General features: G+C 42.2%; 1 protein-coding gene across 10 annotated transcripts in view; it reads right to left on the bottom strand.

Annotated features, from left to right (window-relative positions):
* Window positions 1-5,958: 5,958 nt before the first annotated feature.
* Window positions 5,959-20,871, bottom strand: part of CREB3L2 (cAMP responsive element binding protein 3 like 2) — an 83,182-nt gene continuing 68,269 nt past the window's right edge. For all 10 annotated transcript variants that reach the window (XM_068945668.1, XM_068945679.1, XM_068945720.1 and 7 more), the window contains 4 exons: window positions 13,779-13,878; window positions 12,706-12,832; window positions 11,515-11,740; window positions 5,959-10,646 (listed from right to left, as the gene is read on the bottom strand). In XM_068945668.1, coding sequence (XP_068801769.1) covers window positions 10,571-10,646; window positions 11,515-11,740; window positions 12,706-12,832; window positions 13,779-13,878 — 529 coding nt within the window. In that variant the 3' untranslated portion in view covers window positions 5,959-10,570. The remainder of the gene's footprint in view (window positions 10,647-11,514; window positions 11,741-12,705; window positions 12,833-13,778; window positions 13,879-20,871) is intronic.

The following is a 20,871-nucleotide window of genomic DNA, read 5'->3' as shown; positions in this document are numbered from 1 at the left end:
TGTCTCTTAAATCCCACTCTGAACACTTCAGTGTGCACAGGCTGTGTATGTTGCAGTAAGTTTTACTTAGAATGGGAGGGACTGAAAATCCTTTTCTTAATAATAAAGAGGTCAATATATTAAAAAATGGAATGGGGAGAAGGGGGTAAGGTAACCTTATTTGTTTGGTGTGCCAGTTTAGGCAGCAAAGAGTGAGTCCATTTTAAATGGTCCAAATTACATGAGGGTGATACAAAATTCACGCTTAGGACAACACAGCAGACGCCAGGAAAAATACATAAATACATTATATTTATACAAAAACACATGCATGTGTATGTGTATCCACACTTTTTTTTTTTTTTTAAACAAGGCTGAAACTGCAGCCAGCTAGTGTAGAGAGATATGCCCCAGAAAACATTAACTTTCGGTCAATGTTTTTGCAGTTCAAGTAGAGCACTGCTCATCCATCAGCATAACCGATGGTGGCTGAGGCTTAACATGTAGTAATATGCTTTCACCTTTATCTTGTTGGATAGAGCAGCTTCACACTGCAGTTCTGCCAACACTGGTGCTGGTGAGCAATCTGGTGACGTACTCATTTCCACCCTCTACTAAATTCTATTTTGTTATCTGCTACTTTCCAGTACCGCCTCCCTTTCGTGCATTTTCTGCATGTAGACTGCCGTTCTGAGAAATATTCCCTGATTCCTGTTGCTACAGTGCCCAGTGGCGCCGATAAGAAGGCCCTGATTCTGGCTTGGCATTCCTGGGTGCCGCCTCTTCACAAATTCCACGGGTCAAACCCAAGTGCCTACAGAAAAGGTTTAAAAAAAGGACTAACCAGCTGCTAAACATTACTTTAGCAATTGGAAGTGAAACAGCCCAACAACCTTAGTGTTATTCTGCAATGATTTTTTTTTCTCAGTTATAGCACAGCAAAAATAAGATCCAGACATACACAAAAAAGTAGTTTTATAGCAACATATAGAACTCACGTAAATACAATTTAAGATGAATACAATGACAAAAAGGTAAACAACTCATTCATTAAAAAATGGCTCATGTATGGACTCTCTGAAGCCCACACAAGACAGCACCAAGAAACTGAAAAATGAAGCCGATCACAGAGTAGATTTAACTTTTTGAAGCACGAACTGGAGGGAAGCGAGACACATAAGTATTATTCATTTAACATGAAGTGAAACATGCTTTTTTTTTTTAATTACTAGCTCCTTATAGATCACCCTTCCTTGGTTAATCTCCATCGGCTTTATATAGATGAGGGAAGTTATCATTGGCTTCATTTCACAGACCAGGAAACTGAAGCATGGAGAAGAGTTAACCAAATTGAGCAGCATGCCATGAGGAGCACTAGACCCAGAAGCCAGTTTCCTCCATCACTGTCCAGTGCTCTCTTCCCTACTGGACATGGCTAGTGCAGAATAATCATATTTATAGCAAAGGTCTAAGCTTTTGCTGCCTGCTCCTAGACTTCAAGTTAGTGAGGTCCGTATTTCTAAACCACCAAAACCAAATAGCCAAAAAAAAAAAAAAAAAAAAAAGAGGGTGCTAGTGAATCTACCATTGAACATCTGGAATGGTTGGTGAAGCCTGTGCCATTATAAAATAGGCACGATGCTTGTGTCACAGCAAAGGGTGAAGACTTACTGCCCAAACCATGCTGGGAGAAGCACTGCACGCTGTATTTGGACACCCTTCCTCCTGCCCTGCAAAGGCAGGAGGCAAAGGCAGCCTGAGAAGGAGCATTAGAATTCAGCCTTAAATTCAAGCAGTAACACACTTTTCAAAAAACAGCATGTACTGGAGGGTGATAGGTAGTGAACTTGACAGCTCATCACCCAGCATTTCTCTGTCGTATGTGGGTTTCTTTTTTAATCACAGACTCCCTGCAGTATCGCCTGCTGTATGATTCTTTAAGGGTAATGCTAAGACCTGATGAGATTCTTAACCAATCATTAACCACCAGTTGGTATTTTGTATTCTCAGAGGCACTGAGCTCAGCTAAAACTAAGCTGAGGGTAACTTCCCCAATCAGTCACGTTATAACAGTTTTCCCCTAAAAACGTTACATATGGCTTGATGCTACTAACAGCTGTCCCAGATCAATAGTTCTGGCAAGTGAAATTATCTGTTCAGAAAGCCAGGGGCCCCCAGTGGCAGAAAGACAGAGGTTGCAACAACCTCAGAAACGATGAGAGCGGAGAAAATGAACCAGATGCAGAACTTCAAGGACAAAATAAAGCCTTTTTCCTCCCACCTTCAAGAGAAAGCACCACAGACCTCCTTCACTCAGCTAAACAGATAAAAGTTTGTGTGAAAAAGCTGCTTAGTCATCTGCTGTGGCCAAAGGACTGTTTGATAAAAGGCTCCTCTGCTGGAACTGGGCTCTACCTAGGAGAGTGTTCTGCTACAGCGCTGCATGCTAGATGGGACAGACCAAAAAAATCTCTGATTCCAATTTCTTTCTCTTGTGATAGCAGACGCCAAGACAAACCCTGGGTTAAAAGCACAAGGCTAGAGCTCAGGGGAGGAGAGCTTTTCTTTTTTGCTTCATTGCAGATTTCTTGTGCTACTTTAACCTCTTTGGCCCCAAACCAAGGCACTTTTGAAAATCCGTGTCAGTCACCAATTTAGCACAGGCTGGGTATTCCAGTCTTCATGGTACTCTGCCTTCCACAACCTCTAAAGTAACCTTCTTTAAGATGACTCAAAAAGGAAGCGCTGAAACCATTTATTTGTCAGGCTCCTGTTTTCTGTTCGGTAAAATGGAATCTGTTACTTCCATTGCTAGTATTTCCTGCAGAGGATAAGCTCTTTGTTGCCAAAATATGGATGCACAGATACAAGATGGATACAATATGGATGCACATACAAGAGGTCCCTTCCTTGGTAAAAAAAAAAAAATGATGTAATACAAAAAAAAAAGACTATACCCTTCTAAAACCAGCTCTACAAATGGTATTTTTCACATCTGCATTGTGCTATCAATTACCAAGTTCCCTGGAGCACCAGCAAAGCTGCAAAGTCCCCAAACTCGAAGAAATGAGGTATTTTCTGTTTCTGCATTTAGTCAAATGTGTACAGAAAGGTCAGTGCTGTCCCCTGGCTGGATGCCGCTTCTGGGCTGTGGGGCATAATGTCGACCGTTCGCATATGCAAAGCGGCAGCCTTTGGGAATTGCTACAGAAAGCTCCTAAGTGGGCGGTCAGTCAGGGTGAGGGAGGGAAGCCGAGGCCAGAGAAGGACCCATCCCCTAAAGCCAGAGCAGAAAGAGCTCTTCAGAAAGACTCGCTTCAGCTTAAGTGATTAGTTGCCCAGTACAAGTCAATGCAGTGAAAGGCCTGGCTGTCCTGAGAGCTACTGGGCCCACCTAAATTAAGTTCTTGCTCTGGCAGACTGGTCTCACTAGGCTGAAGCTAGTGCCCCCTTGAGCATCAGCCTGCTTGGATCCCACTTTTAGATAGAGAGAAAACTTTAATATTAATGCCGCTGTATTGCACAGTCACACTCAGGTGCCATTATGGTTATTAAACGCCATCAGCCTTTGTCTAATTTCCACCCATTATTGACAGATACAATCCTCCAGTAATCTCAAAAAGAGAGGCAGCCAGCTTCTGTAAAAATCCACATCACTGCTTTTAACCTTCTCTGTGTAGCAACATGTGAAATTGCTGGGGTTCTGCTGTGTTAAGACAAATATATTGCACATGGTGCTGCACTTGCAAAAGCCAGAAGACTAGATCTTTTCCAACCAAAAGGAAAGCAAACAAATTGTACTTGCTTTTTCTACAGAAAATATTTATTTGCAAGAAATGAAAAGCATAACATACTTAGCTACATACATATTTAGGCTACAAAAGCAGGTAGTCTGTTCTCTTGTAGAATCAAGCAGACAATTTAAAAAGGAAAAATAGCAATTTCTTTACACCCAATGGACATGTTTGCAGCGTGAACAATCAAGTTGGGAACATATCCAGATGAGCAGTGCTTGTACAAAAATAGAGGCCGTTCAACACACGTACGTGGAGCTAAACAGACTTCACAAAGGAACAGAAATATCTGCAGTCAGAAGAGGCTCCAATGCAGTTTACCAAGGAATTTAAGGGGCTGCGCGTTTGCATGGTTCAGTATCACCGTCCTTTTTAACTTGGAGAGCTTTGTCCAAGTGTTTGCACAAACCCATCTCTATCAGCATGTATAGAAGGGGGGGGAGAAAAAGGAAAGATCAGCTGAAATGCTTTAGGGGTGTCACACACACAGTGACTCAGAGTCACAGGGTTTTGTTTTTGATGGCCCAAGGCAATGTTTTTGGCCCTGGATACATATTTCTCTTCAGGCACGTAACACCAGGTAATTTGCCCTTTGGAAGGCTCAGCAAATCTCAGAGAAACCATGATGTACTTACATCGCTGCGTGGCCCTCTGAGGGCAAACTGACCCCGCTCACTTGCACCTTATCGTGCCTGCAGGGTGATTAGGGCCGTTACACTCCCAGGGAAGGGGGATTCCTTTGGCCCTCCAGCAGAAGACCACTTCAACAAATTGTGTTCCTTGAACTCCCTTTAAGACTATCTAACTTACAGTATTTAAAAAAAAACATTCAAAGCTGGAATTCCACTGAACAAAAATGGCACTTGAAGGCTAGATACAATAAAGCCTACTAAAATTTCTTGTACCGAGACACAGCTGTCTTACAGAAAGGCCAGACAGTCTATGCATACACACAAAATGACATGGCACGACAACTTTCAGTCGACAACTGCTAATAGGATAGACCTCAGACAGGAATTCACATGACTGCTTTACGAGTGCTCGGCAGTGTGCAATGTGAACAGGTTTCAGAGGGAAACATCTGGACTTTCTGTCACATCAAGGGGAATGTGTGCTGCGTGTCCAGGTAGATGCCTTTATTTAGTGACACTTACTACGTTAAGAAAACACATCATCTATGCATCTTTTTTTAATTGCTCACCATGCACATGTACACATGCATACACTCACGCTCGTTCTTGCTAACTGTACAAATGAAAAAAGCAAGATGCCATTACTTCAATACCACTGAAATATGGCAAAGTCAGACATGAACACAGTTCTGTTAAAAAAAAAAGTTTGACTACCTGCCTCTGCTTTCCCCTCTCTCTCCCCTGCTCCCCTACTTATGGGCTGCTAAAGATAGTAGGTTTTTTTTTACTTGTGTTGGAAAGGAAAATGGAGTATAATATAAAGGTCAGATAGACATTTGTTTTACATAAAAAGGACTGCATAGTGTTAAAAAGCAAGGGGGGAAAAAAACAAAAAAAAAATGGGGAGAATTAAGGAAAAAGACCGTCATTCCTGATTTAAGAAATTAAGAACTGAGAAGTTTCTCTATCATGTCAAGAGTACCTTCATCTGCCATTCCTTTCATCTTTTCTGTAAAGCGGGTCTATACACCCAGCATTCCCATGTTTTGTTCTCACCTATTCAGTTCTAACTCTTGGAGGAAAAGTATGGAGTTGAGCTTTAGGCCACAAAACAGATTAAGCAATATTCAAACTCCATTTCAACATCACAAGTGAGAGTTTCCAGAAAGACACACTCTTTTTGAAGAAAGCTGTCAATTCAGGTGTATACCTCAGTAAAGCAGAGGAGGTCTAACATGAAAACCAGAAAAACAAGTGGAAATTCCACTCTCAATCCTAGAGTCTCCAACCACTGCTGATACCCAAGCAATGTAGGACTAGCAAGGAGATGCTGAGGGTACGATCCTAGTATGTCCACTGTCATTTTATTGGCCATGAGAAAGCTACAACATTCTGAGTGAATCCTTCTATCTTATTTGTAAATAAGATAGAAGCATTTGCCAGTTCATCTTTACAACCCCCAAAGGCATTTGTCCTTAACACTATAGTGCAAAGCAGCACTAGAGCACTACACTACTTATATAGGCTGGTATAACTTCTGTAGTTATGAAGTACTGACCTACCATTTCACCTTCAAAATACAAACTGTTCCCTTTCTAATTAGTGACTTGAGAAAGAAATATTTTAGTCACCAAGAGTATAAAAATACTCCGTATACTTCTGTTCTTAGCTGCGTGGGTTTTGTACACTGGCCTCTTGGCATTAGCTAGAATCTAGAGCCCAAATACTCTGTGGAGATCCCTCCCAGTGTTGCAATTAGTATCAGCCATTTACTTGACCTACATTCTAAATGTGTCTAGACAGAATCCATTGCTGGTAGTTTGGGGCGGGGGGCTCTTGACTTTTCTTAGCAGGAAAAAAAAAAGATAGAAAAGCTCTTAATTCATTTTCAGCTCCATATTACAGAAATCAAGAATAAGCTTGTACTCTGATACATCGTTATATAGAGAGATATGGAAGAGGTCCCCTGCCAGTATAGATCAGACCCACAGACTGTGAGAGCTGTAAGTGAGAAGCTGCTGCATTATATCAGCTGGGATCTGGCCTAGGAATCTCAGCTTAATCCACTATTAGTCCATGCTGCTGAAAAATATTGAATGGTACAGATGAAATAAGAGAAGTGCAGCAAAGAACTATAAATAGCCTAGCAAAAATACATTATCTATGCACTGGTAACAAGGTTAGAATTGTCACGTGCCCTGTGCTTGATACTTTTAAATATATATATATATATATAAAAAAAACAAAATAATGCCCTACATTCCTTCATAGCTTATCTCCCTAGAAGCAAAGAGCTGACAGATCTAGACACGTTTTAATGCTATGGGCCAAAAGCCAAGTTTACTAGTGGGTAAAAAGCCATGCTGAGGACCAGCATAAGGGTGCAGCTAAAGACACTGAGGATCACTTAAGTGCTCTAGTAGAAGTGGCAATTAAGTAGCATGGAAGGCCTTTGCCTACTCTATGCATACATAAACATTACACTACAGCACCAGGTTACTGACCACTGGAAAAAATATACTGGCAAAAGGCTAAGACCTCAAGTAATACAGTTGAGCTAATTAAAAGCACTTATACCGGCATCCTCCCTGAATACCTCTCACTGCTCCTCTCTGCCCTTAATAGCACATAGAGCTCCTGCCCTGTGTTGGCTGCAGCGCATCAACATCCACCCTCAGCCCGTGGCTGGATTGCTGAGGTCTTGCAACTAGATGCAGCCTGCCTCTTCTGTGCCTCACGCTAGGTATCTAACACAGGCATAACTAACTCCGGAGATTGTGAGGTCCTCATCACATAAAAGCCTATGGATGGGTGATCACAAGAGCTATTTTGGCTTCTAGAGTCTAAGAGAAAACAGTTCTGATAAAAAAAAAAAAAAAAAGATCATCACAAACATACCAAAGTAAAGTATACTTTTTCAAAGGCAATCCCTTATTATGAAGAAATAATATTTAATAATAGACCCCAAAGCAATGTGCATGCTAGATCAAGCAATCCCAAAAGAGTACCTAAAAATAATTTAAAGGATGAGAGAAATTAAGATTATAGAACTAGATTATCAAACAGTAACACAAATATTAGTATTGCCATACAGGTTCAAATGATTTAATTCAGTGGCCTGACCCAGACAGTGACCAATGTAAAACGCTTCAGAAGAAAATGTGATCTTCCCAATCAGATTTGAACCGATATATCCAAAATAAGCAAACAAAAAAGGCAAAGCTTCAATGGTGATTAATGCAGTAGGTTTCAGGGAGAGAGGTGATTTGTATTTTGTGATATTGTCTGTTGCTAGGAGTACAGTGAAGTTAGCTGTATCTCTGCAATGGGACATGATCCAGTTACGCATTAAACTGGGTAATGAATATGAGCTCAGGTAGACTGGCCTTTCATTTATGCAAAGTGCAAGCGGCAAGATTAGTAAGAGCAAAGTTGTGCCTGAGAACTTGGACCTGTTTTGCCAAAGTCTGAAGCACTGACAATTTCACTCAGAGGTGGCAAACTATGGGTGCTCTGAAAAACAAAAAACCCACACTTTAAATTTTCTGCCTTATGACCATGCCCACTTACACTGGCCAGCCATACGGTCAAAGGGTCAGTCCCAGCTTTCTCCTTTCGCTTTGCTGACCTCGTGTGGTTAAACAATGCCGCCATCCCTTGTGTCTCACCCTCAGTCATACCCACTGGTGTTCGTTATTAATGTGGAGCCTTAAATCATTGCTTAAAAAAAAAAAAAAAGAACAATGCAGAGTATCCAACAGAATCACTGTAAAGAGGACGGAGCTTTGGGGAGGATACTGACCCACTCTGAGAAGAGGGGAACTCTTCAAAGATGGACTACAGTGCCGTTTCTCCTGTCATCGCCACCAAAGGCAAAATAATAAAAAGGCACTTGTATAGGCAAATAGGGCATAACTTCGAAAGCACACCTGCATACGAAAACTCATGGTTAGCTCATGGAATCTGGCGCATGTTCCACTCTCACTGATGTGAGACACCTTCTTAAAATGGCAGCGTGGGGACTGATCCAAAGCCAACTCTAATCCACTGGATTCTTTCCATTCATTTCACTGAGTTTGGAGTCAGACCCAGAGGCAGCAAAGAGGATAGCAAAGGAAGAAAGTCTAAGAAAGGAGAACGAAGAACAACAGGGGAGCTGGTGTGGCAGTACCTATAATAAAATACAAACCCGGTACTTTACAAAATAGAATACCTGCAGGAAATATCTACTGTACATGTAAAAAATAACTTGTGAGGCTGGATTAGTTTTTCCCTTATCATGCAAAGAGGAAAAAAAAAAAGAGCAATTAAAAAAAATTTTAATTGAATTTTTCTGGTAAACTGCAATGTAGCGACATTACTCTGTTGAATTAGGGTTTTCACATTAAACCCATCCTCTATGGAGTCTGAGTGCCTTCTTGTAGTAATTAGATAAAACCTGCTGGAAATCCTGGGCAGGTTTGACTGTGCCACTCCAAGGACAAGTTGTGAGCAGAAGTACAGCTCGAGCAAAGGCACAACCAGGGTACTGAGAGAGGGAGAACCCTCAAAGGCAGCAGCTACAAGGGATAATATGGTGCTTTCAAGGAAATGTAACAGAGTAAGAAGAGTACTGGACCAGGATTAGACTTAAATATCACTCTTGGTTTTTCCACTATCTTGGGTCAGTCATTCCACCTCCTTATGTGCCTATCCCATCCCTCTTCTGTCTTGTCTGCTGCCTATATACTCAACTTTTCAGGTCAGGGACTGTCTTGCCATGCAGTTGTTCAGAATCTACCACACCCAGGCTGTACAAGCCTGAACTGTGCCTAGCTGAGGCTACACACACCCCTATCTTTTTGGCTACGTGGCTCATCTAAGATCCCGTTGTCTCTGGAAAAGGAGACAAGAGAAAGAAGAGACTCATGACTTTCTAACCTTTACTTTGGGGAATTCAAGCTTGGGGGAGGGAGTAGTGGTCAGTGATTTTTGTATATCTGGTTTCAGAGTTTGCCCAGACCACTTGCAGGGTTAGGGAAGCTCTATTCTCTTCATTGCAGCTGCTTGAACAAAATCTTGCAAAGCTAATAAATACTATTTACAACAGTAACAGGAGGGTGGTGAAGAAAGGAAAACAGAACAATCTAAAGCCATGTCTACATGAGAAATTCCATCAATGCATCTTGAAGCCAATAAATTAAATCCATACAGTCTTCTCATGAGGCACTTCTGTTTTAAGCCTTACATTGATTTTGTTTATGTTGGAAAGGAATTGATTTAAGCTAAACAGATTAGCCTTAAGCAGACTAAAGGACACCCACCCAAAACATTCCATAAATTTAACAAAACCTGCTTTCTAAACAGGTTTAGTTAAACGGGTGTAATTCTCCCACACAGGCAAAGTGTGACAAGACAGTGACTGATCTCTGCTTGAATTCCACAAGGATGGCAAAGCAGTAGGGAGACCTACCAGGACTACTTCCAGCCCAAAGAGAAACCTAACGCACTAAATGATGAAGGGCTGAAGGGAGAAGAGAGAAGGAGCTAGGAGAGGACAACTCAACACTCATTGCGCAACCCTCTTCTGCCTGTGCTGTTGACACAAAAGTGCATGTCCATTCTTGTGCCTTCAGAAGCAGACCATGAACATGCGTCTCACTCCCCTCAAAAAGGTTCAGTTGTTACAGACCAGCAGACATGGAACTGTAGCCTGATTGTGAGCAGCATCACACCACAACTCTTATTTCTCTTGATTTCCTTCTCCCAAGTAACCTATCACCCACATGCTCTCATCGCTTTTACATATCCCACTCTTCTACAGAATGTCTTTGTGTTCAGATTAGGATGTGTGCACATACACAGATCAATCATCAGTACACTGCTGGCACCATCTGCCATCATAACTCAATCCTGTCCTTGCAGCATCAGACAGGAAAGGAATAAAAGCAAAGACAGGGATTGTGTGTTAAGTGAGGAAGGGAGTTACAAGGACAGGAGATCCCATCAGCAGTCACAGCCACACCAGTCAATGCAGAAGTTGGTGAACTCCCTCTCTTTTGTGCTTTGGTTCACTGAGGATGACAAGTCGGGGGGGGGGGGCAAGGGATGGGGAGGGGGACACCTTCGGTTGAAAATATGGGGGAAAAAGGGAAAGTGAAGAAAAAAGGCCTTTTTTGTTTGTTTTTAAGAGGTGGCATTGACTCTTCTATCTATTTCAATTATCTTCAGTGTTTCATTTCCTTCTAGTTCTGAGCTCACCCTGTTGAAAAAAACAAACAAACAAACAAACAGAAAGACAAAGGTTAACACGAATAGTCATTTTTAAAAGTGCATATCCTGCTTGAATCGGCTAATGCTAATAAGGTGCTTATTATATACCAGGTACTTGTCAGTTGGAGGATGGTAACATATTGAATTAGTCATCCTCTTGGCCTCAGGTTTAACTTTGGCACGGGTCTTCAGAAGACACGTGTGGGGTGTTACAGCTCATCCTAGACCTCAGAAGAGCATGCTTCCAAACAAAATCCCTCTCTCCACTGTTTGGTGCGGTTGTTACTGTTTGTTAGCAGAGACCAAGACCTGGGGCCAACAGAACAGTGGCAGGACAGGCAAAGTACTTAATTAATTAATGAATTATGAAGGAACTCTGTGTTAAGTAGCCCAGGTAACTTTACAGGTCTGTCTCTTAAGCCAGAGTGCTGCAAACTCTCAAGCACTATGCTCTAGTAAGATCACTGCTGTGAGAAGCTCCAGCTCTTCACACCCTAACCTCACAGAAAGCCCAGTGAGTCACAACCTCACACTTCCACCCAACTGGCAAAAGCTTATTCCTTTAGGAGGCAAACAAATAAGAACTTAAAGAAGTGGGGAAGGCATAACTAACAGGCTAACAGGGGTTAGGTTTCTGGCAGGTGCACTGAGTTTGGTAGCCATTTTGCTAATAAAACATTCTTGCAACCAGTTCTCCAAGTAAGAGTAACAACAGCTTTGCCTATAAGCTCTCCAAATAGAGACCAACCTTCACGTTGCAGAGTGCCCAGCATATCAGAGCCCTCAGTCTTACTGCTGGCCTCCAGGCACAAATAACCTTGAACGCCCAGACGACAAGCAGCCCACCCTGCATTCACCTGTGCTGCTGCAGGCCCAGCAGCACTGATTTCTCTAGCCTCGTCTCATTGGCTATTGTGAACTGCATGATATCATCCTGCTGTCCCCCTGGCATGGCTTCCAGAGACAGGGCTCTGTATTTGGAGGTGTCTGTGTGTCTCTCGTTGCGATCTGCAAAGGAGATTGGGCTTGACGACTCCTCCAGTTGGTGAGGCTCTTCATATATTAGCAGACTCCTTGACCTCACTGCATACAAAGACAGGAGGCAAGAGACAGATGAGAAACAGGCAGCTCAGACAGAACAGCCTTGGTCATGTCAGAAACTGGAAACCACCGGAGCAGAACTAGAGCAGCAAAAGTCTTTTCTTTTCATCGTGATTAACAACAGGTAATTTGATGGCTAAGGGAAGATACCACAGTAACAGTCCTGACAGAGATCAAAAAGTTCTGAACTACCCACAGAGCAAGAGCAAGAGCAAAAGCAACGATTGCTTTGGTAACGTACATTTAAAGCAACTAGCTCTTAACTAGTACGTAATATTATCGGTTTCCCACTCAGTTCTTGGACCTTCTGTTGACACTTGCAAAGGAAACACCAGCTAACATCAGCTGTGCTTTCTGACAATACGAACATTCAGCACTGAGCAGAAATCAAACTCTCCTGCTACCTTTTACAGACTATTAGCTTTAGTTCGACAAACAGAAACAAAGAGGCTTTAAACAGAAGTACCGAGCAGGCTAGTGGGGCAAGGCTTTGCCCACCTTTTTGAAGTCTGCTGCCATCAGCATAGCTTGCCAAGCTATTCTGCTTTGGAGAAACACAGGTATGTATAGGGAATGGCAAAGACATGCAACCACTCCATGCACCCAAGGCCAAACTCTATCACTGCACTGCATGGGCCCCAGGTGAAAGGGCAGGCTGGGCCATAGCAGGCTCTGTTGCTCACCCTCAGAATTGAGGCAAAGGAAGGACATTTCCCAACTGGCAACAGCAATTATTCAGACCATGGAGAAATCTGGAGCCCAGAGGTTCCCCACAAGGAATCCCACCTCCACCCCAGCCAGAAGGGCAAAAGGGACCAACAGCATACAGCCAGCTAAGGAGCAGAAAAGCAAGATGTGCCTCGGGAGGATGCAGGGGTGGCAGTGTGGAAAACAAGGGCCAAAGGGTGAAGCAAGCACTGAGCAAGACTGGGGTGGCTGTCACTTACCAATGGAGTCAGTGTACGACTCTGATGAGGAATGCTGCCTGGGCAACACCATCTTTGTGGCAGACGGATAGGGCCCATAGCTCTGAGAGAAGCTGCCAAAAACAACTGCAAAGCACAGCACCACCATCTGGCAAAGGGAGGAAGCAGACGAGGTGAGCGGACTGGCTCATGGCCCACGTACACACATCAAAACTCAGAATCAACACACAGCAGACCTGATGCTTTTTTAAAACCAATCATTTGAGGCTGTTTTCATCACTACATACAGTGTCTCTCAGTACAAGCACATATACAATAACAATTCAGTGTTCTAAAAGGCAGATTTCAATGCTGGCCCTGTCTGCCATCATTTTGGCCTGTTGCCTTATTTACTCCCAAAGTTGAAAAGCAGACATAACCGCCATGTGTGTTTTACAGATACTGTCGGGCACTTCCAAGGTTATTTCTGCTGCTGGCCCCAGTTTTGCTTCAAAGTGACATAAACAGAGAGGCTGGCAGCCTAGAAGAACAGCATAGGCCTTGAAAATCATTTCCTTCAATTTATAGCTCTAGCATAAAGGGAACTTGCTGGCTGAGTTTGCGGAGGGCAGACTTTCATTCTAACCCTTTTCTTATTCTGACTACTGTTACTGAAATAGGCCATAGGTAGATTTACAGCCTTAGTCATAACTTTATTTGGATGATAAAGTTTATTTTTACTGGTATCAAAAGAACTGAGCATCAAAGGGCACCCTCATTTTCATTGTACGACTGTAGACAGCATTTCTCAAATACAATACCGTAAGAAATAATAAAACACGTCACTCAGAGGACCAGCACTTCTTCTTTTACTACTGCAGCACCCAACCAAAAGCATAGGCCAAATCTCCAGCAGAACGTAATGCCTTCCCACAACCATTAATCGTCAGCAGACAGGCTTCTCCCCCAACTCAAAATTAATTGTCAAACTGCCAAGAAAAGTTTCCCCACCTGAGAATTTGAAATCAAGGGGCTTAGCAGAACAGGCGATAGGCCTTTGAGCAGTGGAAAGACAATCTCATTGCCCTACAATTCCCAGCTTTAGAGACACTCACCATAAGACAGGTCCCTGTCTGTGTGCTAGCTGCCTTACACGAACGGGACACTTTCCCAGCAACCATGGCTTGGAGCCTCTGCAACTGCTGCAGAAGCGTTCTGAAAAGCAAAGACGACACAGACACAAACACCAAACATACTGATGTATTTGCTGGTTAAACAGCTTTTCACTTCAATTTACATGCCTGGCAATAATACAGCATTTATAAGGTACAACTAACTAAAATCCTCCCTTGAAATTAGAAGGAATGTTTTTAATTTTACAGAGTTTTCACAGGTCTTAGCACTAGACCTTTCAAAAAGGTCATTTTCCACAAGTGATGTCCCTGAAAAATTACTTCATTCGTTGCTTCAGAAGCCTCTTATTCATAAATAAAAACTGTATTTACAGAGTTTTTCCAGAAATAGATTCTAGTAAATGTACAAACAACTGAAACTGCTGTATCTGCAATGGACTAGCTGCCCATACAACCTGTTTCTATGCCATGAATTCAACACGAGTTTTGCCATTATTTCAAAAGGAGCAGAAGCAGGTTTGTAACTACTCTTAACTGATGGTACAGGTACGCATATACCTCCTTTCCTTGACAACCTGCTGTACAGGGAACTGGACAGCTTTTTTCAAAGAAAAGAATTTAAAACCAGACATAAGCACAGCCTTCACTTTCCATAAATGTATCTAGTAACTGAAGTACTTCACTACTACTTGCTAAATCCTCCAACAGCTTACCAAATAACAGATGCTTGATGTGGCCTCTCTGACTGCACTTTTCAGAGGTGCCTACCACAATGGGAACTCAGTTGTGGTCACAGTCAACAGTCCTGGACCCGGAGAATATCTATTCTGTTATTCTGGTCGTGTTTTCTGTTGTACCATCATCAATTACTACAGTCAGGATGCGAGTCATTGAAATGGGAAGTGTTCTCAAAAGAATGACTGATGCAGGGTTTTCCCAACAGTTCCTATTTTCCTTTGATAAAAGCTTTTTAACAGAGATGTACTAACCCAAACGCCTGCCCTCAACACAGTCAAATATAGTACAAGTTTTCATCAAGTTGTTAACTCGGTTGTTTGTTTCCAATTTTACTTTTCACTTCTGCAAGTCGCCCTGCCTATGCAGGGGGTAACCCCCACTAAATTCTATGCAACTGCCTTGACGACTGCGATGTCAAACGCTAGAGCAAGAGGCAAGGTTAGCGTGTCAGAGAAAATGGGAAGATTATTTTAAGATCGGACTCGCTAAAAGCTAATTGTAGGACAGACCCAGAGGTGCCTTTACAGCTCAATATACACTTGTCTGCCTATTATTATACACTTTTTCTAATCATCAATGATCACTGCTAATTAAGGTTTAAGGAATTCAAGGACTTCAGGCACGCGTTCTGAAATGAGCACAAGGCATGCTCATGGCACAGATTTATCTGGGCCAGCAGATTCTTCTCAACTTATAAAGGAAAGATGTCTTGCATGCCGTTGAGAGCACTCTGCAACTCACTATTAAAAAAACAAAGTGATTTGCCTAATTCAGTCCTTTATTCACAGGTAGAGAGACCACCAGCAAACTAAGAGGTGAAGACACTTTCCATCCCGCAAATTAGACCATCCTACTTCCCTTCTTTTCTACACACCTCCCCAGTCCCTCTTTCCACCAATTATATGGCTCAGGGTTTGCAGAGTTAGACTTGCATACACGGTACATATGATTTTCTGGCACAGAATATGCTACGCACAACATTCTCACCATATGCCAACAGCTATGTTATAACAGCAATGACTTTTTAACAGTGCAGTTTCTGTGCTATTATAGAAGACTAAATCTTCTCCCTGCTCCAGGCCTGAATCACTGGGCTCAACACAAAATAGCTCTGCAGAGCGAGGAGGAAAGAGCGCTCCTCCTCCCTAGTTCGGGGGCTGGCAGCAGCAGCAGACTTGAAATGCAGATCACTCTTGCCACTTTTTGTGGAGGCGTCAGTGAGAAAACAGCTAATGGATGGCATGGAAATCAACAGAGGCATTTCTCCTCATTTTGCCCATCTCTTTTTCCATCCAATCTAAAAATCCTGCTGGGCAGAGGGGGCCCAGAGCGCTGGATTCAAAAACGCTTTGGTTTTGGAAAGCCTAATTCCTCCACCCCATGCTTATGCAGGTTTTTTGAGGTCTATACCACACACAGGAAGATTCATCCTCACCTTCTTTATCAGCTACATTCACATAAAAGGTCTTTCACCCCCATGTAATTTATCTGCCTGAGCAGAGCTACTGGCTTCTTCTCAGCAGACAAGGACTCAACGTTGGGAACTGACATGCTACAGGTGCATTTTCAAACTAAGAGCAAGAAGTAAGGCAACAGAAGATACAAGTTCATTAGTTCCGAGATGACACAGCAGCCCTGGTTTACCCCGCTACCAGCAAAATGCACTCTTTTGTGCTCTTAATCTATATTTAGATCTGAAGTGCTGCTGGAAGACTGTGCATTCCAAGGTCAAAACGGCTCCCCTCCCCCAGAAAAGTTGCCTTCATTGTTACTGCAAGGCTGGAGGGACAGGATGCACTAAGATAAGAGGGCAAAGGAGCAGTTCTGCGCTTTTAAGAACAGGGGAAAGTTTTATCAAGATGTTCCCTCTAAACATCAGCAGGAAGGCCAAGAATGCTTTGAAGTGAAACATACTGCCTATGCCTAAATTCTAAGAGGAGAAAACGCAATCCCAAGGCAGCATGCATAAGGGGGTTTGCACCCACAGAGATTATTTTCACCGAGTCTGACACATTTCCCCGTGACATTCAATTAGAGGGTCACCTCGGTAGGAGGTGTGAATGTGCTTTCGCGCTTCTCCCTGCCAATGGAAGCACCTTATAGGAAAACTGTAAAATGACTGAAGACTCCTGCTCTCCCTTCCACACTCTGCCAGCAAATCCACTCTCTGTGATGTCTTGATTTCACGTGCACATCACGCGTTTATCCTGAGAAGGGCTCCTTTCACTATTAAAGCAAGGAACAAGTCAAGGCTTCCCCTCTGCTTCCAGTGACACTTTCATTGAGGAGAGGAAAATTTGTCACTGCAGGACCTAACCACTTGGGAGGCTTCCTCAATTCAGTGTTTATATTTAAAAGTGAACATTGATTTAAAGAAAAAAAGATGGCTGGGGTGGGGGAAAAGCAATGTTGATTCTGATCAAGGTTTTTCAGAGAATGTATCTACTTTATGAGGGAACAAAACCTAACTTTCATGTATTAAAAAGGAAAAAAAATAATTCTCCTCTTTCTTCCAACATACTCTTTCCATCTAGGCCTTTCCTATTTGTAGGAAGGGGAGCACATCTCAAAGTTAGGTTTTCAGTGAAAGATCAGAATATTTCAAAGTAAGAAATTCCACAACTCTTCTCATTTGAATCAAAAAAGGGGGGAAAAATCCAGCAATTTTTCATCAAAATGTTTCAGCATAAAAACACTGGCCTGCTCCATTAAAAGCAAGCAGCTGCTCTAGGGCTTCCAAGCTCCATCAGCTATTATGAAGGTGGTCTGAAGCGAGCAGCAAGATGTCTCATTGTGACTTAAATCCCAATCCTTCACTCCTTGGGAAAGATTTGGTAAAACTGGCTTTACCAGCATTGGATGAAGGAACTGCCATGTAAATCAGTGAGGCCTGGCAGCTCTGGTGCTGATAAAACACTGGTGGGTCACACTGATTTGTGATTTGATCTTTAGATGACTGGGAATTATATCGATGGTTTGGGCAGGAGCCTGAGACATGGAAGAGCATCATAATTGTTTTTATAAAGCCGCTGCCTTTAGCAGCGGCCCTCAGCCAGCCCCTGTCAGAGGGGAGAGCTACACAACTGGCTTTTCATTACTCTATGAGCACAACTCTAGCAGTTACTTGCATGCACTGTCCCTCTCTGACAATAATATTTACACCCCTCTCAACTATAGACTATATTCGATGCTATTTCTATCACTTCTTTAGGAAAGTGATCATCAATAAATACATTTATACATACAAATTTATGAGAAGTAGTTTTGTTTTAATTTCAGTTATGTCATGCACGCAATATCCAGTGATTTAATATCACCTTTAAGCCCAAACAGCCGTGGCTCCCAGCTAGACAACCTGCTGGTGCCAGAGAGTATATTCAAATCCTTAGACCATCGGCAGTTTCTGCTTTCACTGCCGGTGCCACCACCTAAGTGGGTTGAGCCTTCTTTGTGATAGGGACAAGTCCGCTCAACTCCTGGTGCCAGCTTCTTCTCCTACCCTTTGTCCTTCTGTTTAGGCTTCTTAGGACAGCACTGTCCCACAGGTTCGGATGCAACCCAAAGCAATGAGAGTCTGGCTTACTTGTGGCACAGGACAGAACAGTTATGCAAGCAATAATGTACTTTTTTTAGTTTTGAAATAACTGTCTAGAAAGGAACTTGGATGGGTTTCTTTTAAGGGACTGAGTCACATAAATTAGAAGAGGAAACATATGCTAGTGTTCTAATAAAGAAGATGCCAAAAATGCTGCAGTCACCCACTCACAATAATAAGAATTAAAGACTCCCTTGCATTTGGATCCCCAGCCTCTTGCCTTGCCTTTTAAGATGCATGGACGTCAAGGCAGATGATTCCAGGTGCAAACTATTTGGTCAAACTTGCACATTTTACAGTAAAATCTTTCTGATCCAGAATTTCAAGTTAAGGCATATTCTTAGGGGATTCTGCTAAAATCCTTCATATTACTCAGAATAAGGTAGGGATGTATTTTTACCACGAGAAATTCTAGTGCGTGCAGATTTTGAATTTCAAGCAGGAGTTTCCCTGTAGTCTTAGGTATGTAACTGTACAAAATACTTTCTATATACAGAAGAATGATACGTTCAGAAAAACTAATTGCACATACTGAAAGGAAATTTTGCTGTTCAATAGTGGTATGTTTTGGAAATTCCCCTTCAGTTTCCTCACAACTCCAGCCATAATATAAAAACGCCATCTCAACTGACTGCACATAAAGGGGCAAGAACCTTTACGAGAGCAGCTATAGCCCAATTTTCCAGCAAAGAGGAAAAAAGAAAAAGAAAAAAAAAAAAGCTTTGTGCTATGTCCATACTAAAGGCATGACATTTTTACACGTAATCACAGTCCTTACTTCCCTGTTATCTTTCTTCTCCTCTCAGGATGTTGTTTGGTTTTTTTGTCTGTTTTTGTTTTGTTTTGTTTTTTACAATGAAAGAACGGCTGTAGTGTTTGTCTGTCTATTTTTACACGATATTTTCAATCATATCTTCATTTCTGAATGCATTAAACACTCAAAGCTACAACTGAAGTCAACTGGGGCTCTGCTTTTGGCATACTAAATAAGATATGCCTGTGTATATAACTCCGTGCTAGATACTAGGTCCTAAACGTTTAAATTTGGGCTTCCAAGAAAAAACTAGCACTGCATAATTTTGAACTTCACTTCCTTAAGCTTTGATCCTTGTCTGTAAACAGGAAGCAGAACTACCAGCTATAGGATGCTGTGAACACAAGTTCTGAAACTTCTGAATGGTTTCTGGATGCCAGATCAAGGCTCTGTGCAAATACCAATGAGGAAATCGATAATTTTGAATTCCTTGTAGGAAGTGGATGAAGTACAGTAAGTAAGGGCCTGAAACCTTTCTGAATCAGGTAAAAAGACTGCATAAATATACTCTAAATGAGAGAAAGAGGCTCTTTGGGGTGAGACATTTCAAAAAAACCCACAATGTAGTGTTATGTAATTCAAGATTTGATGAAATTTTTACAAATTTCTGAGTACTTCAATTTGCAACCTTAACAGTTTTTAGATACAGTTTTCATCTAAATAGCCAAATCAGCATTGCCACAAAATACAAGAATCATTGTGCAGTGGGGCAGGAACATTCGCTTCTCTGCAGGAGATTACAAATCAGTATCAGTGCTATTGCAGAGGGAAGAAAACAATGCGACTCATTCCATATGCCCAGAGTATGAGGGATTCAGAGATAATAGCACTTAGGTCTTAGGTAGCTACATGTTTTTAGAGTATTTGGCATGACAGAATTAAGATTACCAAATAATAGAGAAGATGCTAAAGATCCTGTCTAAAAGGAAGGACCATACTAACAGAGCTGTTTTAATGACTGCATCTGCAATAACTCATGAGATGGAAAAAGCTGGCTGTAATTCTCGAGGCTTGACAACATGTTGTCACTGAGTGGTTCACCCACAGCTGCTCACTTTATGACTTTTGCACCCTGTCCTACAGCAGCTGGTTTCATCACCTGCTGTAGGACACATACTGGGACTTACAGCCCTACTCTACACCTACATAGCAATTCCTTGTTCTTGTATGTAAAATACTACAGGAAGATGCTCAAAAGAGAGACAGAAACGGCTTGGCTCTCTTCAAACAAGCAGCAGATGTCTTTATGCATGAGCAGTGTGTGGGAGACGCTCTCCAGCAAATTATAGTGCTACAGGGTCTGGCTCCATGAAATTAGAGACTGGATCTGGAGACTGGATCCGGACATTAGAAACAACACATGCCACTCAATTAGCAATATGCTGGCTGCCAGACAAACTCTAGGGCCATTTTTCATGATCGTGGGTCTTATCTTCAAAACTCAGCCTCCTCCTACAATTCAGTGCTACCATCACGTTCAACGGTAATATTCAACCATCACTACAAATGCCTCCAACTATGAAGGTATTTACGGTGGGCTCATCTAGCGGTTACTCATTGGAATTTGCTATCATTTGAGAGCACACTGAGCATAAACCATAACTGACACTATTCTCTATCAGCTAATGTCCTATTTAAAGTTTTGAACATTTTCTGCCACATGTCCTTTGAGAAAGCCACCATTGAGTCAACCGTTTATATAAGCCCGCTGATCAGAAATGAAGAAGTTGATTCTCTCTCCAAAGGAAGTTGCACTCCCTGAAATGAAAGAAGCTCTGGGGTGTCAGATGATTAGAAAGACACAGTAATTGCAATGACATCTAGTAGTCCAGAAGAACAAACTAATAAATGACTCTTGAGTTTCAGAGCTCCTGCACTCCAGAGCTCAGGGTAACAGTCGAGGTCAAGGCCTTTCCTCCTGAGGCCTC

Source organism: Struthio camelus, chromosome 1 (assembly GCF_040807025.1).
Source record: "Struthio camelus isolate bStrCam1 chromosome 1, bStrCam1.hap1, whole genome shotgun sequence".
Classification (NCBI taxonomy): domain Eukaryota; kingdom Metazoa; phylum Chordata; class Aves; order Struthioniformes; family Struthionidae; genus Struthio; species Struthio camelus.
This window is presented reverse-complemented; position numbering and strand designations above follow the sequence as displayed.